Here is a 23617-nt window from a genome sequence, read left to right on the forward strand (position 1 = left end):
GCAGGAGCAGGAGCAGGAGCAGGAGCAGGAGCAGGAGCAGGAGCAGGAGCAGGAGCAGGAGCAGGAGCAGGAGCAGGAGCAGGAGCAGGAGCAGGAGCAGGAGCAGGAGCAGGAGCAATCTTTGATATCATGACTGAAATTTCTGTCAAACAGATCAAACAACCAGAAGATGACAAGGTGCTGCTGCTGCTGCTACTCTTCCTTCGTTCCTCCTCCCCTCCCTTCCTCCTCTTCTTTCTCCTTCCCTCCTCCTCCTCATCCTCCTGCTTCCTCCATTCAGGTACTTATCTTTCTCTCAGTGGTTCACTGGGTCCGTCGAGCTGTGCGGAGGAACACATCTCTCAAACACCCGACAAGCTGAAAGTTTCGCGCTAGTGCAGGTCAATCCCTCTCGCCTCCTCTTCCTCCTCCTTCCTCTCCAACTCTTGCTCCCTCCTACTTCCTTTCTCCTCCCCTTGCTCCCCCTTCCCCTCTCTCCTCCCTCATCTTGTCTCTCTCCTCTGCCCTCTATCTTGTCAGTTCCTTCGTTTCTTCCTCGCACTTTTGTGCCCTCCCCTTCCTCCCCTTCCTCCCCTTCCCTTCTCTCTCTCTTCTACCCTCCCCTCCCTCCCTCCCTCCCCTCTCCTATCCCTCATCCTACTGCATTTTCTTTCCCCCACCTTTTCCTCTGCTCTGCTCTGCTCTGCTCTGCTCTGCTCTGCTCTGCTCTGCTCTGCTCTGCTCTGCTGTCTCCTAATCTCCTCTGATCCTTCTGCAGGAGGAGGCTGTTGCCAAAGGAATTCGTCGCATCACGGCAGTTACCAAGGATCTCGCAAAACAGGTGAGCAGCTTATCCAACAGACTTCTTATCCTCTTCACTTCTTTTCCTCTCTTTTCTTCTCCACTGTTTTCGCCTGTCTTTCCCTCTTGACTCTTTTCTCCTTTCATCTCATCTTCCTTCTCCTTCTCTTCCTTTCTAATCTTCCTCTACAACAATCTTCCTCATCCAACAACAAACAATTACGCATACATGGTCTTGTTCTCGTTCATTTTCCTCCTCGTTCTCTCCTTCTATTTTCTACCTTCCACTTGTATGACAGTACTGGTGACCAGGCCATTGAGAAAGGGCACGATCTAGAGGTAAAGCTCCTGTCTCCTCGCGTCAATTCTCTCCTCTCCTCTCCTCTCCCTTCTTTTCTCTTCCCCCTTCCTCCTCTGCTTCCCTCCCTCATGCTCCTCTCAGTCGCGTGTCCGCGCTGCTGGCAACGGAGAGTCTCTAGATCAGCTCGGCGTGACGCTCAACAACCTCAGACAGGAGCTCGACGCTGCTGTGAGTCAAACTCTTCTCCTGCTCCTCCTGCTCCTGCTCCTCCTGCTCCACCGCCTCTTTCTCCTCCTTCCCCTTCTCCCTTCCTTCTCCTCTCTCCTTCTCCTTCTCCTTCTCCTTCTCCTTCTCCTTCTCCTTCTCCTCTTCCTCCTCCTCTTCTTCCTCCTCCTCCTCCTTTCTGCTCCTGCTCCTGCTCCTGCTCCTGCTCCTGCTCCTGCTCTTCCTGTTCTTCTTGTTCTTCCTGCTCCTCCTCCTTCACCACCGCTACCGCCATTGCGTCCTCTTTTCCTTCTCCAATCACATTCTACCTTGACTTTGTCCCCTCCCCTGTTCATCCTTGTGCTCTTCTTCATGTGCAGCTCCTGGTTGACCTGATGCCCTGCAGGTCATTTCGGCTCCTCTCAAGTCGCAGCTGAGGGGCGAGCTGGAAGTGAAAAGCAAGGTGACCAGGAAGAGAAGAGGAGGGGAAGAAGCGAAGAGAGGAAGGCAGGGACAGGACAGGACAGGACAGGACAGGACAGGGACTGACAATGATCGCAGGCTTACCTTGCTGAGAAGAAAAGCTTGCTGCCTCGATGATCAACAAGCAGATCGAGAAGGTGAGGGTCGGGTGAGGGGAGGCTGCCAGAGGAAGAAGGGAGATGGATGGAGGGACAGGGGTTGGAGGGGGACAGGAAGGCCGAAGATGGTTGAGCAGGATGGCGAGCAGGAGGACTTATGTCATGAGCAGGCGACGGCAGACCTGAAGATGGTGGGAGATGCGAAGTTTGCGATCTTGAAAGTTGAAGGAGGTGGAGACGCGAAGCAGCTCAAGAGCATCATGCAAGCCCTAAGCAAGTCGTCGCCTGGTCAAGCTTTGCTGCTGATCGCTGAGGTAGGACGAGGAGAGAAGAGAAGAGAGAGGAAAGGGACGAGGAGAGAAGAGAAGAGAGAGGAAAGGGACGAGGAGAGAAGAGAAGAGAGAGGAAAGGGACGAGGAGAGAAGAGAAGAGAGAGGAAAGGGACGAGGAGAGAAGAGAAGAGAGAGGAAAGGGACGAGAATAGTAGGACGAGGAGAGAAGAGAAGAGAGAGGAAAGGGACGAGGAGAGAAGAGAAGCGAGAGGAAAGGGCAGAGAATAGGAGGAGGAATCAGGGAAGACAGATCCATGAGAACGAGGATGAGAAGGGCAGAATGAGAGGAAGGGAAGAGGAGGAGGAGCATCTGACTGGGGAGCAGGAGGACGGGAAAGCTTTCTTGCTTGCACAAGTCCCGGCAGAACTTGCCAACGTGCTCAAGGCCAACGAGTGGCTGTCGGAGGCCCTCGCTGTGGGAGGAGGACGAGGAGGAGGAAAAGCTGACTCCGCTCAAGGCCAGGTGAGAAGATGGAGGACGAGCGGGGAAGGGTAGAAGAGGAGTGGGGAGGGGGATAGATAGAAGAGTAGCAGGAGCGGGAAGAGGACGTGGAGGAGGAGGAGGAGGAGGTGTTGAAATGGTGACGATGAAAGCAGGTTGACTCGAACAAGTTGGAGGAAGTCAAGAAGAAGGCGGAGGAGGTGGCGAGCAGTCAACTCAAGTGAGAACTTCAGCAAGTCTTGATAGGAAAAACTTTATCAAACGACTTAACAAGATTTACAAAAGATACAAGTGGAAATCTCCTCCTCCTCCTCCTCCTCCTCCTCCTGTTATCACTTTCTCCTTTCCCGTTCGCCCCTCCAACCTCCCTCTGCTCAGCCCTTTACATTCTGACATAAATCACTCCTTAGCATTCTTCTCCAGCACAACCATTCACACGTCTCTCCCCTGCTGCTGGATTTCTTTCCATCGCTTCCTCCACCTGCTCCTCCCCCTTCTCCACGTCCACCTTCTCACCCTCACCCTCGTCATGACCGTTGCTCGCATCCCCTGCTGGATCGATTTCCTTGTCCCTTTCGTTCCAGAACTGCAGCGCTCCTAGAACAAGGTCACTCTGCAGCTCAGGAGCTTCAGGCTCGGGTGCGATCTGCTTGAGGGGAGTGGGAGGAGAGCTGATGATGATGTTGTTAGCCGACGACGTCCTTACGAGATCCTTCAACAGCACAGTGAGCGGAGACCAGAGCGAGGCTGGAGGTGGAGTGGGGAGGAGGAAAGTGATCGGAGTGGGTTAGGAGAACACAGGGAAGTGACCAAAGGAAGCAGGACCGAGGAGGGCAAGGAGAAGAGAAGAGAGGAAGGATGGTAGCGGTTAGGAGGTGGAAGTGGGGGGAGGGGGTCATACATGTTCTCCTGTGGGACCATCATCGAACAGCAGACCATGACCGAGTGCCTTCCCCTCGATCCAGAAGGTTTTCATCAAACCCTTCCCCTTGACCTCGATGTCTCCTCGCGGTAGGAGCACAATCTCCTTCGCCCAGTCGTAGTTCGAGTTGGCTGCTTGCACCTCAATGAGCTTCGCCGTCCTCTGAGAGCCCGTCAGACTTCGAAAGAAGGAAGAGGGGGGCAGGACAGAGGCAGAGGAGAAAGGTGGTAGAGTGTGAGGAATGGCATGTGCTGAGAGGACACAACTTAGCAAGTAAACATGTAAAGAGGGAAGAGGGGAGGGGAGCGAGGCAGAAAGCGGAACTGACCAAAGAGCAGTGGATTTTGCTTGGGAGAGAGTTCGATTCCATCCTCGACGCAGTGTTCACCGTGTCCCCAAAGAGAGTATACTTAGGCCGCCTCGTCCCCACCACGTTGGCCACGATTGGGCCCGAGTGGATTCCGACGCGGATCTGGACGTATCCTTTCTCAGGTGCTTCTGTGTCGATGAGGGTCGAGTTGGCGGCATAGAGAGCTTCGATAGCAAACCTGGCGATGAGGAGCGCGTGCTGATGTTCCTGCTCCTCGACGAGGTTGGTGATGGCCATGTAGGCGTCGCCGATAGTTTCAAGCTTGTAAATGCCGAGCTCATGTGAGAGACGGTCAAACACGGAGTAGAGTCGGTCAAGCATGTCAGAGATTTTCCCAGGCGCGAGATCGCATGACATAGTGGTGAAGCCAACGATGTCAGAGAAGAAGATGGTGACTAGGTCCTTGTGCTCAGGCTCAACCTTTCTGCCCTCCTGCAGAGCCTCAGCGATGTGCTTGGGGAAAAGGTCGTAGAGCAGCGCGTTTGACCGATTCTCCCACTCCTCATTCGAGTCAACGGAAAGGAGGCGAGAGACGCTGTTTGATCGCGACCTCCTGAGCTTTGAGCGCGACGAACGAATGCTTCTGTCCGTCGCCAGCGAGCCTTGAATCTGTCCATGCACGTCAAACTGCTCCTCCGCATCCAGAGCTCGCAGCCTCCTCTCGATCTCGTCAAAGTGCGGCCGAGCTTCCGCATGCTTGTTCCAGCAGTCCTTCATCAAGCTCGCTGCGTCCTTGGGAACAGCGGGCGGAATGTAAGGCCTTTTCTCTACCTCTCTGTCAACATTTGCGACCTCCTCCAGCACCTTCGCTATGTCCTCCCCTTCGTACGGATCCTTTCTACTGTAGACTTCTGAGAGGAGGATGCCGAAGGCGTACACGTCCGAGGCTGGCGTGCTCTGCCCTCCCCTTAGCAGCTCCGGCGCCATCCAGAGAGGAGTGCCGAAGGTCGACTTCGTCCGCCTACCAAATCGCTTCTTCTGCGTGAAACCGAAGTCTGCGACCTTTGCGCGAAAGCTCGAGTCCACGAGCACGTTCTGTGCCTTTAGGTCTCCGTGTATGATCATCGGACGAGCCGCATGGAGGAAGCGGATCCCTTGCGCGATGTCGCAGAGGATGGGGAGGATGAGCTCTCCCTCTATCACAGCTGTGTCGTTGTGGAGAAGGTCGTAGAGGGATCCGTACTCCATGCACTCCATGACAAGCATCGGCTCTCCGTGTCTGTCAACCACTGCTCCCATGATTGTAGTGATACAAGGATGCCTAAGCTTCGAGAGCAGGCGCATCTCCTCTATGAACTCATGCTTCATCTGAGTGTGCTTGTCGCCCATCAGCAACTTCATCACTGAGCAGCCCAGCTTCTGTGCTTTGCTTCCTCCCGAGCCCGACGATGGAGGTGAACGGTTCGAGGAGAACGATGAGTTGAAGGATGACATTCCTGTAGGCGTCATGGGGCCGGCAGGACAATCCTGCAACGCCTGCACTGTTACCCCAACCAGGTTGTCCGATCCACGACGAACGATCCCTTCTTCCTCTGTCTTGTTCAAGCTGCTCACCCGGGTTAAGGATCCAAAAGAATTCGATGACATCGGCCGGAAAAATCCACTCTGGGTACCGCTTTCAGGTCGAAGCAAGCCGCTACCGCCCGAGGAGTAAGGGTCCATACTTCGGAATGCAAAGGCTGCGTCGCCCGAGGCAAAGATGGAGTCGCGTTTCCTCCCTTTGCGAGGAGGAATCACTCTCTTGACTGCGACGTTCGTCCCTCTGTACTCTGCCTTGAGCACGATGCCAAAGGTTCCTCTTCCAAGCACCTCAATAGGCTCTGCAAACTTGAGCTCATCTCTCCTGACTTCCCACAATGAGTCTGACTGTTTCCTCTTGATCCCGATGTAGGTCCAGCCGAGGAAGATGAAGATAAGGATTGCTGCTCCAAATGTAGAACCAGTAACCATCACAATCTTTCCAGTGCTCCAGGACGTGTCCACTGGTGGACGGACGCTGCAAGGGCAAGGACCATCGTAGAGGTTAGGATCGTATTTGGGAGGAGGCCAGAGCGGGTCGTTAGAGCAACGAAAGACGTTGTACTGACATCCTCCACTGAATGACGCCATGGCATGCGTGAAAGTCTCAGTGGTCCCACTCGTACCAGTTCGAACTGCACGGAGCACGGGCTTTCTGGGAAGATTGATCCCAGGATTGACTGCTTGCAGCCTTGAGTCATTCCAGCAAACAATTTCCCCAGCAAAAAGACTGCTAATCAAGTTCCTCGTGACAAGGAAAGACGAAATATTGGCTTCAGCGAGGTTGGCAAACATTACGACAGAGCTTGCTAATACTGGCACAAGAGTGAGCCCAAGGTCCCTATCATATGTCAGAACACTAAATGATCGTTTTACAGCCTCTTACTTGGAGCATGGAGTCAAGAAGTGCAGAATGTCTTGGTCGTTATAACTCGTCGCGTCGGACCCCGCATAATCAACTCTGCAGTTTAGCATGTCTTGCAACCCCACGCCTGACGATTCGAATAAGATAAACAGCTCGCAAGGGAACAAGCGTCAACCTGAACCACCACCCGCATAGTCTACTTGAATTTGCTTGCTGTAAATTTCTTCCCTACTGTTGTATGCCGCGTTCATGGCATCATAGACACCCTTGGCCAGCGAGCTCCCTGATCCTCTCAAGGTGATCGGAAAGTCACCACTGAGTGTAATGTTGAGAACTGAAACTCCGTTGCATTTCATGGTGCTTAATCTATCCGTGACCTGGGATCACAGTAACTTCAGTTTGAAGGATGAACAAGCAATCAGCATGTTCGCATGCAAAACTTACATATCTTTGTAGTTCACTGGGTATGACTCCGAAATGATTTGAATGCGCAACCTGTTTCACGATAAGAAACACTTAGGAGCAGTTCACCTTAGGATTTACCGCAGCCGCTGCATCGCTACTGACGACCCACGTCAAGTAATCGTAGAGGGCCCTCACTTGCTGACACCGCAAATTGTCTCCTTTGACGTTGGTCGGGAAAAAGATGTACCTGTCAATTTTCAAAGAGCAATTTCCAAGTGATGCATGAGTTGGCTTACGTCAAAGTTGTGATTGGCCAGGCGTTGGGAATGTTGGGGTCAAGGATACTAGAGCATATTCCGACATCTGGACACTCTCCTAACGATTGGTTCTTGAATACTCTCTTCGGTTGCTCTGCAATGAGTGCCTCCTGAATCGTCCGCACATTTACAGAGACCTGGACAACAAGATTCAGAGCGACAACAAGATTTAGAGCGACAACAAGATTTAGAGCGACAACAAGATTTAGAGCGACAACAAGATTTAGAGCGACAACAAGATTTAGAGCGACAACAAGATTTAGAGCGACGACAAGATTTAGAGCGACGACAAGATTTAGAGCGACGACAAGATTTAGAGCGACAACAAGATTTAGAGTGACAACAAGATTTAGAGCGACAACAAGATTTAGAGCGACAACAAGATTTAGAGCGACAACAAGATTTAGAGCGACAACAAGATTTAGAGCGACAACAAGATTTAGAGCGACAACAAGATTTAGAGCGACAACAAGATTTAGAGTGACAACAAGATTTAGAGCGACAACAAGATTTAGAGCGACAACAAGATTTAGAGTGACAACAAGATTTAGAGCGACAACAAGATTTAGAGCGACAACAAGATTTAGAGCGACAACAAGATTTAGAGCGACAACAAGATTTAGAGCGACAACAAGATTTAGAGTGACAAAAAGATTTAGAGCGACAACAAGATTTAGAGCGACAACAAGATTTAGAGCGACATGAAATTCCAGGTGCACAGCAGATTCCGAGCACACGTTGAGAGGTGATTACCTTTTTCCCGTCTGCTCCGTCAAGGTCGGGAACCACTAACCTACCATTCATGACCTCGGAGTGGATTCTACTATCGTATCCTTGATATCCAATGGAGTAGGGATTCTCTAAGACATAATTGATCACGTCCCCCGTCGTGGCCTTGAGAGTCAGAGCTTCGCAAGTCGTCGGTGCTGTGGCAGATTGCGCCGACGCAACTTGCGAGGCGAACCAGATAATGCATGTAAGCATCCAACGCTTCATGGTGCTTTGACTCAGAGGATGTCGAGGTGTAAACGAAGATAGGATCACTCTTGAAGCATGCGCTATCGGTTCAAGCAGAAGCTCGTCCTGGACCTTCCGACAACGCTGCCACCAGGGAGGTCGGCTCTCCCTACATTCACCATGTCGTGCGCTGGCGTGCGGTATCCTGCAGACGCCTTGAGTTGCAAGCATCATTAAGATCAAAGAGACTTCACAAGGACATCGCAATATTGTTGAGGAAACCTTTGGCATGCGGAACAAGAACTAGCGCACACCTTCATTGACATATCGAATGAAGCCCTCAACAACAATGAATGCACTATTATCTTGTCATGGGCCTAGCAAGTCACCCCTCACTACGATCTTTTCATGGCAACGCTTCAGAAGCCGAAATAACAACGTGCCATACTGAAAAGGACACTTTTCTTGACTGTGCTCTCCAGTCCATCCAACTACAGTGTGCACGACTTTGAAGCTCGTGTGCGGCCTGGAATGCCTGCTCCTTGCTGTCTCTCTCTCCCTCTCTCTCAAAAGCATCTTCTCTCTTTCCTCCATTCTTTATCTCCCCGTCCCCCTCTCCTGTCCTGCCCTCTACCTCGGTCAAGTCTTTTTCTGTTCGCAACGATCCCGGCATGGCAGGGACGGGGGTTTGTGGGGTCGATCTGACTGAATGAGGTAGGTGGGGTGGTGATAGCAGTCAAAACGAGGGGTTAATTTCCGGATTGTCTAGATCACAGGGGTGGTTTTGAGACACTGGTTGGTGGGTAGTCAAAAGAAGAGGTGGGGGTGGGGAAGAACGACCAAAAGATAGAGATTGGAGGCGAGCAGGCAGGGGTGGTAGAGAGACGTAGAGGAACGGGGGGTTGAATCAGTGAGGGGGTAAGGGGGATCTCTAGGGGTGGTCAAGCAAGGAGCATGAAAAGGGTAGGTCCTCGTAGGGGGTGTGGTACAGTCATCCGACATTTGGCAGTCACCCACAGGGGTAGGGAGGCCATGAAGGTGAGTAGAGACAGGTAGGTAGTGGTACTAGGTAGGTGGGGGTACTGGGAAGCATACGGGTGGTAATGGTAAAGGCGTAGAATTATTAGGACAACCCCGTGAGAGCTGATGACCCCAGTACCCCTGTAAATACAATCAAAATGACGGGTGCTATTGAGGGCTCTTCATGCGAAAACAGCTCTTTTTGGTTCTGTTGTACAGCGAATGGACCAGAGAGGATGTAGTGGCAGCAAGTCCGCCTCAGAATCTTGGTGCATTTTGCTAGAGTCCGAGTCGCCGTGACTGATCATATCGGACCCGGTCGGTCACCGCCGTTCCGAGAGTCCGAGCGGCCCGGTCCGATCCGATCAGTCACGGCTGAGTCGACTCGCCCGGAGTCGCGGCCCCCCGATGCCGGGCCGGACGGAGTCCGGACGAAAAACTTGAAAGAAAGAAAAAGATCACTAGGAGTTTGAAAGCTGATGTGAGGAGCCGTTTCAGAGACTGAATTTGACTGCCGGGCAGAGCCCGCTGAGCCTGCGCTCCCCCGCCATGATCGGATGACTGGGAACCGGGCGCGACGACTAGCTGAGCGAGTGAAATGAAGTGACGCATGAGTAACGCCTGTAGGAAACTTTCCTTGCGCCATCAGGCAGGCGACATGCAACATCGAGAGTCATAGATTAAGACATCACTGTTTCTAGCTTGTTGACTTCTCACACTGAAACTGTTCCTCTGCTGTTTTAGCTCCCCTTCGCACCATCTCAACTCTGTCAAGGTGCAGTTGAGGTTACTCTACAACCTCGGAGCATGGGCTCACTGACACGGCACGCCTTTAGCCCGCCTTCGCTCGGACAGCCATTCAACGTGCTGGAGAAGAATCATGGGAAATGCAAACTCTTCTCAAGACGAAAACTTCGGTACATGCAGACAAGCATACAAGCAAGAAAAGAAACGAGAAGAGAGAGAGAGAACGAGGGAAGCAGGACGAGGAACCAGAAGAGAGCAAAGGGATATCGTGACATCACATTCACTGTCGTGCTGACAGGGATTCTTCAATGTTGCTCCGAGAGTAGGGAGAATACTCGCTTTATCGGGTCACAGCCTGTGAGTCAAATTGCACCTTTTGCTCTGCTCATTGCCTTCACTCTGCAGGTCCAAGCAGCTTCTTCCTGCGGCATCGGCGTTGGTCTGGACCCAGTCATGATAGCAGAGAGGAAGTAGGAAGAGTTCTCTCCTTCTCTGCTTCTCCTCCCTGTCGTTGTCTCTGCGTGACGTGCGAGCAGAGGCGCGTGGGTGATCGCTCTCGCCGAGGGAGGCTCCGCACATGTGGAAGGTGAAGAGCAACGAAGGGAGAAGGTTGTGGAGTGCAGAAGCTGACGTGCAGGTGGTAGGCGGCTTGCGGATCGGGGATCAGATAGTGAAGATTGATGACCTTGATGTTCACATGCTAATGAAGAATGTAAGAGAAGCGAAGACAGGACAGGACAGGACAGGACAGGACAGGACAGGACAGGAGGACAGGAATTGAACAGAATGGCAGGGCAGGGCAGGGCAGGGCAGGGCAGGGGCGGGGCAGAGGGAGAGGCAGTTGGTAATCAGAGCTGGGCAAAGAAAAAGAAGAGGAGAGCAAGTTTCAGGGCTCGTTTTTCTTATTCTTGTTCAAGTCTGCGAATGACAACGGCACTCAATGCGCGTTTGCTTTGGCTAACGCTCTCCTCGGCGACTATGGTCTTGTCTTGATTATCCATTTACGTCCTTCTCCTCTTGTCGTTCTTGTTGCTTGCTCCTTCCATCTTCTTGTCATTCTTCTTATCCCTTCTTCCCATTTCATACCTCTCATCGGCCTCTTTTGCTGCAGGAACGCCCGTGAGAATCGAAGTACTCCGGCAAGGAAAAGTGATGCGATGTGCGATGCACAGGGCCCCTCTACCCAAACAGTGCAAGGTAAACTCAAGCACTTCTGCTGCGGCTGCTGCTGCTGCTGCTCCTCCTCCTCCTCCTCCTCCTCCTCCTCCTCCTCCTCCTCCTCCTCCTCCTCCTCCTCCTCCTCATCGAAAGGACTTGTCCGTTTACACCTGTACTGTCATGACATTACATGACTTTGATCTTCACTTTGTGCTTGTTGTTTCTTGTCTCACTTGTGGTGCAGTGGATCCGGACGTAGGAGAGGAGGACAAAAGAGTACTCTTGTCTCTTTATTTAAAGACAGCACAACGCCCTTGCTCGCCTTCACTCGTCTCTTTATTCAAAGACAACTCTCCGTCTCTCCCTCAACTCCGCAGCAGCGCTCTCCTCTCCTCCGCCAGCGCTCTCCTCCTGCTAACCGTCATCTTCACAAGTCCCCCGCGCATGCAGCACCTGCGTAAGCGAGCGATGATGCAGGCGAGCGGAGCGATACAGATCTGTGAGGAGAGGCCAAGTGTGAGGGGAAACAAAACAGAAGATGTTGAAACGGAGCTTTGACAGGAGCAGCAGCAGCAGCAGCAGCAGCAGCAGCAGCAGCAGCAGCAGGAGCAGAAGCAGCAGGAGCAGGAGCAGGAGCAGGAGCAGGAGCAGGAGGAGGAAATCAATCTACTGACATATAGAGGGGATGGGCGGGGTTGGATGTAGGGGGGTAAAGAAGTAGATAGTGCATGTGAAGATATAAGGTAAGAGGGATCAAATGGAGCAGGAGCAGGAGCAGGAGCAGGAGCAGGAGCAGGAGCAGGAGCAGGAGCAGGAGCAGGAGCAGGAGCAGGAGCAGGAGCAGGGCGAGTTTGCGTCAAGGGAGCCGAGGGCGAGGAGCGGGGAGGTGTCGTACGAAAACAGCGAAGAAGGCGACGAAAGTCCACACTGAAGTCTCTTGGACGATCTCATCCGTCCTGTCCTGAGGAGGATAGAGGCTACTGCCTCGTCAGTTCCCCTTCTTCTCTCCCTCCTTCCCTTCCTCTGTCTCTACTTCTATCATTTTCCCGCAAACCCCCAGCATTCATCCCCTCTTCCTCTTCCTCTTCCTCTTCCTCTTCATCGTCACCTTTCAATGTCTTTCTCCCTCGCTTGTTGCAGCGTCACTGACGTGGTTGCAAGCTGAAAGCAGAGCTGGGGCAGGCAATGTCAAGTTAACCCCTCCTTTCCTCCATCCTCCCTTCACTCCCTCCCTGCTTCCTCCTCCATCCAGCCTCTTTCCCGTTGCTTCCCTTCCCTCCCTGACCTCCTCACTGAAGTTGCTCGGCAAACCCACAATCGGCTTTCCCCTGCACCATAGTTAGTTCCCTTCCTCCTCCCCTCGCTCCCTGTTTCTTCCACCCCATATCCTCTCCTCCCAAACTCCAAACCCTCCCTTCATCTCCTCCTCTTTTCTCCTTCACTCCCTCGCTCATATCCTCCCCTCCTTCCCATCCCCTCTTTCTCAGACCATTTCCCCTCTCACATCTTTTCATATCTTTCCTTCATATCTAGTTTGCTGCTTCCTTCCCCTTCAGTCTTTATCCTCACCCGTTGATGACAAATGTCGGCGTCATTCCTATCCCCATGTAAGATGAAAACGCGTAAGACGACGCTACGAGTCGCTCCCCCTGCCGCAATCGTTCAGTTCCTCCTCTCCTCTTTATCGTCTTCCCCCCTTCTCCTTCCCTTCCTCCTCCTCTTTCTTCCTCTTTGTCTCTCTCCCCCTTCCCTTTCCTCCCCTTGCGCACATTCTCTGCCGCCTCACCTCCATGTTCGCACATCCCACCAGCACGTTGAGGTCCATCTCCGCTTCCTCCGCACACTCTGGCGCCTGTCATGCTCATCAGACCAGCCAGCAGAATCTGAGGGAGTTGGGGGTAGAGAGGGATGAAGGAGAAAGAGATGGAGAGGGCATGGACACAGCAGAGGGGAAGATCAGCAGAGGAGACAATCAGAGTAAGAGAGTAAGAAAGAGAAGCGATAGGGAGGAGGGAAGGACCATCATCGGGATTTTCTTCACGTCCTTGTCCATGCATTTGAAGAATCGGAGATATCTGCGTGACATTTAGAACGACAGCATCTCAACAAGAACGAGAGACTGATGACAAGACAAAACCAATATGATAGCAATAAGATCAAGAATGAAGCAAGGTTTGTGATAAGAATCAAGAGAGGGATCATACTGATAATTCTTGGGATAGTGTTGCCGAGCACAGAGTTCAAGCCTTTCACCTACAAGCTATTTTCCTGTCATCACAATCCTCTTCTCATACTATTCCTCTTGTCCCCCCCCCCTCCTCCTATTTCTTGTCGCCTTCGCGTACCTCGGAAGGGCCGTGAATCGCCTTGAGCCATGGGTGTCGATAGGTCCCATTGTTAAGCCCCACCTGCTCCTCCTTCAGCTGCTAATCTCAACAACCCCTTATTTCCTCCTCTCCCCTGTTCCCCAACGTCTTCCCCCTTCCACTCTCTCTGTCTCTCTCTCTCTGTCTCTCTCTCACGCACCATGTGAATGCGAAAGTCCATTCTCGCTTCCAGCGCCTTCCCGCGGTAACTGCCGCCCGACTCAGGTCTTCTCCCGACTCAGGTCTTCTCTCGTGAGTCACTCACGAGCATTGAAAGTCGCAGGTGATGTTGTCGGCGAGTTTCTCCATCGACTTGGCGCACCTGAAGCCCATCAGCAGAAAGAGGAGGAGGGGGAAAGGAGGGGAGGAGAAGGAAGAAGAGCAGAGGGAGAAGGAGATAGAGGCTCAGGTAGAAGAGGATGACAATCAAGACAGAGGAGATACAAGAGCAAGAGGGAGTGAGACAGGAAGCAAGGAGTCGAGCAAGAATGTGGTAGTGGAGTCCTTGTGGGGTCGAGAAGGATCATCGAAAGAGCAAGGAAGGACGTTACACAAGCGCTTACCACGGGCATTTCCCCATGACGTACATGTCAAGTCGGAGAATCTTGAGGGAGGGAGTGGGAGGAGGGCAAGAAGCTTCAGGTTGTCAGTCGAGCTGTTGCGGTTTGAAGCTTCACCTGGAGCTGAGTCTTCTAACGGCTGATCGATCCCTCCCTCTATCTGTAGCATCGTATCATCGCCCTCCTCCCTCCTCTCCCTCCCTCTCTCCCTCCTCTCTCTCCCTCCCTCCCTCCCTCCCTCCCTCCCTCTTTTCCTACCTCCCTCCCTCCCTCCCTCCCTCCCTCCCGTTCCTCTGCTCGTGTTTCTGCCCTCCCCGTTTCTCTCTTGACTTTCTTCCTGACGCTCGCATGCTCTCTGAGCTACTTTTCTTGCTCCTCGTCCTCCATGCTAAATTTCATCCTCTGCTCTCATCCCCTGTATTTATCCCCCCGCTTCTTGCTCCGTCCCTCTGGTCTTCCTTCCTCTTCGCTCACCTGCCAGCGCGCCTGCACGTCTGCGATGACTTCGTATCCGTCGCGGGAGGAAAGGCAGGTTGCGGAGCTGCAGGGACGTGAGATTGAGGAGGAGGAGGAGGAGGTGTGTGTGTGGGGGGGGACGCGCCTGTGCTTGCCCTTGCAGGGAGAAGTGATCCTGAGCTGATCTTGCGCAGAATGGGGAGAGGGCTGAAACACATGCATTGTAAGAAGGAGCAGGAGCAGAACATAGATTTGACAAAGAACGCATCAAAACGGATATTACAAGAAACCAACAAAGGGGGAACAAAGAAAGAAGATTGTGCTAGCAAATGATGGAGAATGAATGGAGAAGGAGAAAAACAAAAGGACAAAAAGATAGAAAGGTAGACAGTGAAGGGTTCAGGACCACAGAAAATTGAGAGAGATTGAACTTCAGATGTTTTTCTTGTGGGAAAATCTTCCTGCAATCAAGCAAAATTAGATCAGACTCTTTGTGTATGTTTGAAAACAAAACACTGTTTGTCATGTCTATTCCCTTCTTTTTGTTCGATGTTTCTAACCTTGTCAATCAGTTTATCTCCATATCTTTCTCTTGCTTCCTGTTCGTCTTCCTCTCTGTTCCTCTCTGTTTTCAACGGTCTTCTATGCCTTGCACACCTACCTGCTGCTGAACCCCATCCCCTTCTTTCCACCTCTCCAGCTCCTTCTCCAACCCCCGCATCCTCGTCTTCGTCTCACCTGTGCGGCCAGTCTCCTCGCCGGATGCCGTCGGTGGTCACGATGTTGTGAAGCTTCCAGACGAACATGATGGCGCCATGCTTGGTGTCCACAGCTGCAAGCTCCCGCTGCAGGATTGGGTCATGATAGAAGAGGTGGAAGTGCCCTGAACAAACGTGAGCGAAAGCGAACAGTCAAGAGGATTAAGGGAAGCCGGAGGTGTAGATGAGCGAGATAGACGAGCAGGGTAGTGAAACACCTCTGAACAAGAACTCAAGGACGGTGGAAGGGAAGGGAGGTAGACCAGAAAAGAGCTGGGAGGAAGGCATTGATTCTAAAGTGGGAGGGCAAGAAGGGGGGGGGAGAGGGGCAGGAGGAGGAGATCCAACCTCGGCAGACAGGGCAGGGGAAGATATGGTAGATGGCATCGAAGATGGCGCGGAAGGCGGCGAGCTGGTGGGGGGTGGGCCGTTCAGGCAGGTAGACGGAGACGGTGTGCATGTAAGTCCAGTAGGCGTGTCCCAGCATCTTGCGGTCGGGCGGGAGGTTTTCAACCTCCTGCTTGTTCCAGTGCTTGCGCGTGACCTCGAGGCCCCCGGCGATGACCCAGCGCGTCTTGATGGCCCTCAAGATCGTCTGCCGCAGCTCCCCGGAGAGATGCTTGAGGCGGAACTGCTTCAACCCGCGGGAGGGAACAAGGTCGAAGTAGGCGGCCTGCAGGTCCAGCAGCGGGGGGAAGAGAGTCTTCTGACGCCATAAATGCGCAGTCACACAGTTGTGAAGCTTCCATACCACAAGCTGCGCGTCCTCTGCCGTCGCCATGGCTTCGATCTCCTCCTTCATCGTCGCGTCCTGCACGATGGCAGCAATCAGGTCTCGTCCTTCGCCGGGGTAGAGGACGGTGACGGAGAACACGAGGTTGCGAAAGTTGTCTGCGTCCGAGGATGAGAGCCTGTCAGGCAGGTACGCAGCTGTCGTATGCAGAACCGTCCAGGTCTCTCTGCCCAGGACGCGGGCGTTTGGAGGGCGAGAGGATTTATCGAGCGAGGGGACGTTGCCGTAGTCATGGCAGACGCCCTTGTCGCAAGCTGTTGCTGCTTGCAGACACGCGAGGAGCAGGAGGACGCGAGGGCTCAGCAGGCTCGACGGGATCCCAAGGGTGTGGGCATGCAGAAGCCACATCGCTGTCAACGTCCTCGTCTTTTTCTCCTGCTTACGCAACCAAGTCAATCAAAGACATGGTTTTTGAAGAACAAAAGAACAAAAAGCTCTTGGGGAAGCTTTTCTCCTAGCATCTGTCTGACCTTTCCTGAAAATTCGTTGTGTTGCAACAGCACCTTAACACTCTGGACATGAACATGAGCTTCGATCACCATCTTGCCCACATTGTTTCTTATTCACAACATTCAGGTCCCTCCGTCTCTCAACTCCTCTATCCTCCTCCATGCTCTACGTCTTCATCAGGAGTTGCTGATGTCACCCATGGACACGCTCTGAACCAAACTCGCCTCAGGACCACGGCGGTTTAGAGTCTCCTGGTTGAGGGTTTAGGGTCGGGTTTTAAGGAAGGCCAAGGTGAGGAGAGGCTTAGGGTTTAGGGTTTAGGGTTTAGGGTTTAGTGCATGTTTTCCGACGCTGAAGGAATGGGCGGAATCATCTTCGGCAACCCAGGACGACGACATGCAAGTTTTGAAGAGTAAGATTGCAAGAGTAAGCGAGCAGCATGCGTGGGAGACGGTAGCATCAAGAAGACGCCAGGGAGCCTTTGCAAAAGCAACAGGGAGAGGAGGGGAGAAACAACAAAAAGAATTTCGAACTGACTTGTTGTTTCTTGACCTGAATAAATTAGTTCTCACAGCCACGCTAACCTACCAAGGCAGCGTAGGCTCGGGAGACGAAATTGAGTTTCTCTTGAGCAAGGCAGAGGAGGAGATGGGACTGGAGATGGAAGAGGAGAGTGGCAACCAAGACTCCCGGGAGAGGTTGCCTCTCAACTCTAAAACCGAATCATGACAGGAGGAGGAAGGGAGGAGGAAGGGGGGAGTGCCGGGAGTAGGCAAGGGGGGGAGAGGGAAACGGTTTCAAAGGAAACGCAACATGTAGATAGAACATTGTATTTTTTTGATTGGATCGAGGAGATCCCATGGTCAGACAAACGAGGCGACAAGGAATTTGGCATCACTGCCCTGAACAATCGAGGAGTAAGCGGATTTTTATGCGAGAACATGATCGAAGTTACTCTCAATGAGATGAGCAAGGCTCTTCAAGGAGGAAGAGCAATACATATGGTACGCAAAGGGAGAGCTCGTGAGGACCAGCATTGAACGCGGAACATCATCTTCTTGCCAAGGGTAATATCCAGTCTGCGAGACGAGGCGTCCCGCTTGAGAGTCGGGAACAGATTTCACCTCAGCAGCTTGAGAGATGAGCAACACACCTTCCTGTTCCCAACTCTCATCCACAGCAACCACTGGATTCTAATTGCATTAAGATATGATCGGCGATGCGCGTACATCTTGGACCCCCTCTGCGAGGACAGAACGAGCACAACGAGGGACCCACGAGGGATCGAGGGAGCGAGGAATCTTGTAACAACGGGGGAGCACGCAAAAGGAGCAAGAGAAATGGCTGAGCTGACAATCGGAGTGATCGAACACATCTTTGACGATCAGACCAATGCCCCATGGCAGATACAGTGGTGCTCAGCCTTCCAACAGGAAGATAACTTCAACTGCGGAGTGTTCGCTATCCTTCACACCCTACTGCTCTGCGAGACAAATCAAGATCGGACTGGCTAGCAACGATGGAAACGAGGACAAGACTAAGACTTCCGCAAGAATGGCTGATGCAAACCAGAACACAACTGATTGCAGCTCTCACCCATCTGGAGAAGATGGAGGAAACGGCCCAGGTAATTCTGCGACTCTCTGCCGAAGGAGGCGAGGGTGCAAGAGAGCTTGAAATCGACGACAAAGCCGGAGGAGGAGGTACAGCCGAACGCAATCCAGCGGCTGATGACCTCGACGACAAAGCTTGTGGAGGAGGTACAACCAAACGCAATCCAGCGGCCGATGACCTCGACGGCAAAGCCTGAGGAGAAGGTACAGCCGATCGCAATCCAGCGGCAGGCGACCACCACGAAGCCCCAACCAAGACTTTTTGGTGAGGAAATGGAGGAGAATGCACACTCAGGAGAGAAAACCTCCCAGAGAGGGAAGGAGCGGAGGGGGAAAAGGCAGGAGGAGCAAAGGGGCAATGATTGGGCGCAGATGCATCGAAAAAGCTCAGACCCAGGTTTCCTCATCTCACAAAATGTGAATGGTTGCAATCACTTTGTTCTCAAGCACATCCTCGCATACTTAATCCAGTCCTTCCAACCTGGGGTTGTGCTACTACAAGCCTGAGAGGTAAGGGTCTCGGCCCGCGACGAGAACAACTTGATTAAGGAAGATGATCAAGGAGAACTGGGCCTGCTACAGAATCTTCCTGGGGCCTGCGAAGATCGATGCCAAGAAGGGGAAAGGAGACCTGAGGTTGGTAACGCTGGTCCACGCTTCCCTCTCGCCTTCCCCTTCCCATGCCGCTCAGGCGTGCAACAAAGAAAAGAAATATCGAAACCGAGTGTTTTCGATCAAAGTCGGAACAGGGAAAAATTCTTTCGTAGTCACGAACCTCCATCAGGTACCGGCGGAAAATGCGATTCGAGAGCAAGGGGAACTGTGGGCAGAGCTGCTACACCTCGCTCTGGGAACGAGAGAGACACACATCATAGCCGGAGACTTTAATGCAGCAAGAACCAACACAACAACACCAATGCGGAGAGGATATTCCCCCTCATCTATCACCGCAAAAGCAGATGAGAGATTCGAGAAATTCCTGGCAGACCTTTCCGCACACCGTACACTCTCATATGAACAGATCAGCGGGACAGGGACGCCATTTACCTTCTCAACATGGTACAAACAAGAATTGATAGAAGCCAAACTCGACGCAGTCCTCGCTATCCACCCCCCAACTAATGAGGACAACTTCCCCAACATCTCCCTTCAATCGTGGACGGTCGACGGCTGTGTGATAGGGGGAGCAGTTGATCACAGAGCCCTGGTGGTGCAAGTGCACACCAAGTTCACATCCGAGGAGACGCAGCTAATCCCACGAGTGGAAGTGCATCAGATGAATACACGACAGAAGAGGGGGGAAACCCCTAAAAGCAGGTCAACGTGGACATGGGTCTGAAGGAGATCATCACCAAGCCTTACACCATCCCGGAAGCCGACATCACACTCCAACCCCTCTGCGGATACAAGGCCCCCGTGTTCTTCAAGGCGATCGACAGCACCGTCATCCCAAACTTCCTCCGCGGTAGGCAGCCGTGAATCCCAGAATGCAATGGGACGCAAGAATGATTTCACTCCCAAAGAACCGATGATAAGTCAAGACATCAAGAAAAAACACCCTAACTCCCTTCGTTGCCACAAAGGCTTGGCTCTTAGACTGCTCGGCAAGATAGTCGACAATGCCGACGAGCTCACCAACCAACTCGAAGCAACCCTATCTAGCGAAGACACGAGGGGTGTTAGAGCATTTTGGAGTGCAAACCAGCAACTGATGATTGGGATCGAGCGAGAGGGGACAGATGACTGGCTCTTTCTATCACTGCTACCTGCAAACACAATCACGAAAGCAATTGTAGCACTAGAAGAATCGGATAAAACAACATGGGAGATAGCAGGATACCGTGATCTCACGGATCATCTCCCAAGGCAGAAGGTTAGAGAGCTTGAGGACGCGGACCATACACGATTCTTCTTCAGCGTCAACGCATGCACGAAACAAGGGACCTGCTCAAAATGCTCAAACATCGGATGTATGCTCCCCTTGGCTGACTCAAGCGACGAGACCATCGGAGGGGGAGGGATGACCCCGTACTGCACAAAATGTAAGTCGTTCACAACCGTGGCCCCAAGACGGATCACACCGCCTGAGGGGGTGCAGCTTTCAAGGAGACAACAACAGGAAATCACCAGACCCCTGGCACCGGGAGAGATTGATGTCTGGCTCGCCTCGGCGCCGAGACGAAAGGCTGCAGGACTTGACCTCATTTCGAACGAAGTGCTGCGGGCGCTGCCACCAGCATGCCGAGAGGAAGTTGGCAAGTTAGTCAATGCAGCCCTAGAAGGCAAAGCTGAGGTTCTCAACAAGACAGCGAGAGTACGCCTCCTGCCAAAAAATCAATTCTGTCACATTCTCGAAAACATGCGGCCTATATGCGTCATGTCAACGCTTACTCGGCTGGTTCAGGCAATCCTGGCGCATCGTCTGAGTAAGACAGTAGAAGCAAACAACGTCCTCACAAACTTCCAGGAGGGGTTCCGTCCAGGCAGAAGCACAAGTCGGCAGGCTCATCGACTGATCTCGATCGTAGAAGAAGCAGAAGAGGCCAAAACGTCCCTCATTCTCTTGTACCTGGACTTTGCGAACTTCTTTAACAATGTGGCAATCGAGGTGGTCGAGCAGGCAATGAACAGCCTAGGCTTCCATCCTGAGGACATTAGAACTGTGATAGCCTGCAACAGTGGAGTCGAGCTGCAAATACAAACAAACGAGTTCAACACAGGGAAAATACCTCTAATGATCGGGCTGCCTCAAGGTGGAGCAAGTAGCCCACAACTGGCCAACTTGGTGCTATGCATCCTCTCTAGGCAATTGGATAAGTGCAGCACAGGAACAACAAACAACCTGTCCTTCGCCGATGACATGGTACTCATCGCACACACGATGAAAGAAATGCGAGAATTGGTAGCAGTGGTGGATTCCTTCTGCAAATGGTCAGGACTGCAAATCAACAATAAGAAATCAGAGATAACCAGCTTCGACTATGCTCGCAAGGGAGAGGTTCCTGGTGCGAACAAAATAACGGTCATGGGGGAACCTGTCGAAGCCCTACCGGCTACTAAACCGTTCAAATATCTCGGCTATCGCATCTCTCTGTGGAAGGAAGAAAGACGAAGAATAAAGGGCTGCCCTTTCACTTGGGGAGAACGAGCATACGTCTTTGAAAAAACCAAAGAACTGATCAAAAACATCAGCTCGTCGAGTTATACTCCTGCGCAAAAATTCTACCTGGTGAAAGTTGGAATTCTCAACGTCTTTCGCTACTCCGCAGTCATGACTGGATGGACTTGGCGAGATCTACAAGAATTAGATCAACTGTGGATCAGAGCTTTTAAACAAGCGTTAGGACTGAGCAAAAGTACAGGGAATGGTATATTCTACCTGCCAACAGAGAATGGAGGGCTGCAGGTCCCTCATCCTGCCCCAATCCTAGGGCGAGCAGCGCTACGATACATCGAACGAGAAGTGAATAGTATGCAAGGTGGAGACATCCAAGATAGACTGATATCTAAACTCAGAAACTGGTTTGCGGAATGGGGATGCCAAACAATCCTCGAGCTCCAAAGAGAAATGAATTTTCGAACTATGGAGCGGGATGTGGTGCGGGGACCCGAAGCTTTAGCAGTCTGGCTGGCGGAAAAACTAAACACGAGGATCAGCTGGGCCCATATAGAAGCAGGTCACCTACCTGGAAGCATCTCCCTCCTTCATAGAATGGAGGAATATGGTGGCAAACTTGAACGACAGCGACAGACCACAAGGCTGGACGACCTTCCAAGCTTTATGGAGGCAACTCCCGAAACTCCAATTCTCCTTGCTACGCAATATACGACCTATCGCTGACGAAGAACTGCATTTGCCAAGGAAGCTCTGGCCTTTCCCAAGGCAACGCGAGGAGGCGGAGGGGATCGTAATGCAACTGCTACAAGAAAATGTCATCTGGGTAAGCAGCGTCAACAGAGCATCAGGAACAAAGAGGAAAAGACGAGAGGTTGCCACGCAGGATAGTGCTACAACCCGAAAACGAAAGTCACACCCGCAATCAGAGGAGGACCGGGAGGAGACATCCAAAAAGCATCGGGAAGCAGCAGAAGAGAGAAGGCCACACCCAGCTCATGCAAACACAAGATCCCTCATGGCTAAACTACTAGGCAATCTGGATCAACAGGAACACCTAATCCTAAAAGGTAAGGAAAGTTTCAAAATCAAGGGCGACATAGCAATTATCATCACAGTGGACCGGCCCAGAAGTCACACGGGCCAAGAACAAGACATCAAAGAAGCTGAACCTTCCCTTCGCTCGGCGCCATTTGCGAGGAAAGAAGATGACGATGGAGCCAAGAACCCAGAGAAGACAGAGATCCTACTGCAAATTGCTAAGTATATCAGCAAAACACATAACAGCTCACTCAACTCGCAAGCTTGGTGGGAACATCTAACCACCGCCATGGCTGAAATTCGAGATAGACAACAAGGCCTTCCGCTGTCGTACGAATTTCTAGAACACTTGGGGATGCTCGCTGAAACAAAACAGTTCAGCAACTGGCCCACCCTCTATCACCCGACAATCCAGGCCGCAACCGATAGCTTGCAGGAAGACGAGGTTCGACGTGAAATAATATGGATCGACCAACAGGAACAATACCTCAGCTACGCCGCATGCGAGTCTGGAACAATCTTGATCGGATGGAACCAAACTTGCTTCAGGAAAGAAATCCCTGACGGCTTCATGCTAGTCGGTAAGGTACCTAAAGGATCAGAAATATGCTACGCTGCAAATTTTTGGAGGACGGGCGATCGGAGCCTCAGGAAGTCACATGACGACCTGATTGTCTACTGCAAGGAGTCGGAACAAGAGAGAATAATTGTCCAACTCACAGTACACCTGATCCCTGAACAGGAGGAGCTACAAGAATACCGAAGGAAGCAAAACGAAAACTATCAAGCCTCGGCCAAACAGGAGAAGAACAGGAACCAAGTGTGGTCCGCAATCCACGGCGACATATCACGAAACAGGAAGGGTCGATCAATGTCGATAGGATACAGCACGCAAGACAAGGAAGGAGAGCAGGAACGCGGAGCGATCAAGATACACGGAAAATGCAGCGTCATCAGAGCACATACCATCGCACTCTGCATACTCCTACAAGCGATTTGGGAACAAAGAGGCAAACAGAAAACAATCAGGAAAATCTTCGTCCTCTTTAAATCAACCCGAATGCATCGCTTTCTTACGGACACCCTCAGATGGTCTACCATGCAGTATGAAGACGAGCTCGTATACGACTTGGCAGGAAGACTGCAGGAATGCCTGAGCAAATTTCAGCGGGAGGGCATTGAGATCAACCTCTCTATGATCGCAGACCACACCGTAGTGCAAGAAGCTGCAGAAGAAGCCCGCAAGGGAAAATCCTCCTTCTCCTCCACGTGGGAACGGGCCCTCATCGACAGCGACTTGGGATTCTGCATTGCAGACGAAGATAACTTCAAGCCGGGGATGGATCGATTGAAAATATGGGATAAGATAATCAGAGAAGAACAACTGGTTTAGGGTTTAGGGTTTTGGAAGCGCCGGTTATTTCAGGCACAGCGCCGGTTATTTCAGGCAGAAGCGCCGGTTATTTCAGGCACCATGGCTGCACGCGTGGTGTAGGGGAAGCTGCCAGGGCGCCAAGGAAGCTGCAAGCGAGAGGTTTGTATACGT

General features: G+C 52.2%; 7 protein-coding genes across 7 annotated transcripts; 4 read left to right on the forward strand and 3 right to left on the reverse strand.

Annotated features, from left to right (window-relative positions):
• Positions 1–153: 153 nt before the first annotated feature.
• On the forward strand, positions 154–2864 carry GUITHDRAFT_149250 (hypothetical protein; the record flags this gene model as incomplete). Its single annotated transcript, XM_005818429.1, has 10 exons — positions 154–177; positions 300–380; positions 758–820; positions 1093–1119; positions 1223–1309; positions 1692–1748; positions 1870–1905; positions 2037–2180; positions 2524–2661; positions 2796–2864. Coding segments are annotated over 10 exons (726 nt in total), but the record flags the coding sequence as incomplete, so codon positions are not given.
• Positions 2865–3598: 734 nt separating this feature from the next.
• GUITHDRAFT_55545 (hypothetical protein) lies at positions 3599–4328 on the reverse strand (the record flags this gene model as incomplete). Its single annotated transcript, XM_005818430.1, has 2 exons — positions 3599–3696; positions 3887–4328. Coding segments are annotated over 2 exons (540 nt in total), but the record flags the coding sequence as incomplete, so codon positions are not given.
• A 246-nt stretch (positions 4329–4574) lies between these two features.
• GUITHDRAFT_83074 (hypothetical protein) lies at positions 4575–5882 on the reverse strand (the record flags this gene model as incomplete). Its single annotated transcript, XM_005818431.1, has 2 exons — positions 4575–5267; positions 5670–5882. Coding segments are annotated over 2 exons (906 nt in total), but the record flags the coding sequence as incomplete, so codon positions are not given.
• A 3939-nt stretch (positions 5883–9821) lies between these two features.
• On the forward strand, positions 9822–11178 carry GUITHDRAFT_149252 (hypothetical protein; the record flags this gene model as incomplete). Its single annotated transcript, XM_005818432.1, has 7 exons — positions 9822–10118; positions 10167–10231; positions 10298–10347; positions 10406–10473; positions 10679–10742; positions 10873–10958; positions 11164–11178. The coding sequence occupies 7 exons, from the start codon at positions 9822–9824 to the stop codon at positions 11176–11178; spliced, it is 645 nt and encodes a 214-aa protein (XP_005818489.1).
• Positions 11179–15372: 4194 nt separating this feature from the next.
• GUITHDRAFT_53205 (hypothetical protein) lies at positions 15373–15561 on the reverse strand (the record flags this gene model as incomplete). The annotated part of the gene is made up of 1 exon (XM_005818433.1): positions 15373–15561. A coding segment is annotated over one exon (189 nt), but the record flags the coding sequence as incomplete, so codon positions are not given.
• A 3848-nt stretch (positions 15562–19409) lies between these two features.
• GUITHDRAFT_156557 (hypothetical protein) lies at positions 19410–20281 on the forward strand. Its single transcript, XM_005818434.1, has 3 exons — positions 19410–19681; positions 19756–19946; positions 19997–20281. Exons 1-2 carry the CDS (start codon positions 19444–19446, stop codon positions 19758–19760), a joined length of 243 nt encoding a protein of 80 aa, XP_005818491.1. The 5' UTR covers positions 19410–19443; the 3' UTR covers positions 19761–19946; positions 19997–20281.
• Positions 20282–20514: 233 nt separating this feature from the next.
• GUITHDRAFT_156560 (hypothetical protein) lies at positions 20515–21519 on the forward strand. The gene is made up of 5 exons (XM_005818435.1): positions 20515–20837; positions 20886–20917; positions 20978–21090; positions 21142–21241; positions 21295–21519. Exons 1-5 carry the CDS (start codon positions 20650–20652, stop codon positions 21384–21386), a joined length of 525 nt encoding a protein of 174 aa, XP_005818492.1. The 5' UTR covers positions 20515–20649; the 3' UTR covers positions 21387–21519.
• The last annotated feature ends 2098 nt before the right edge of the window (positions 21520–23617 follow it).

The sequence above is a fragment of the Guillardia theta genome, assembly GCF_000315625.1.
Source record: "Guillardia theta CCMP2712 unplaced genomic scaffold GUITHscaffold_308, whole genome shotgun sequence".
Classification (NCBI taxonomy): Eukaryota; class Cryptophyceae; order Pyrenomonadales; family Geminigeraceae; genus Guillardia; species Guillardia theta.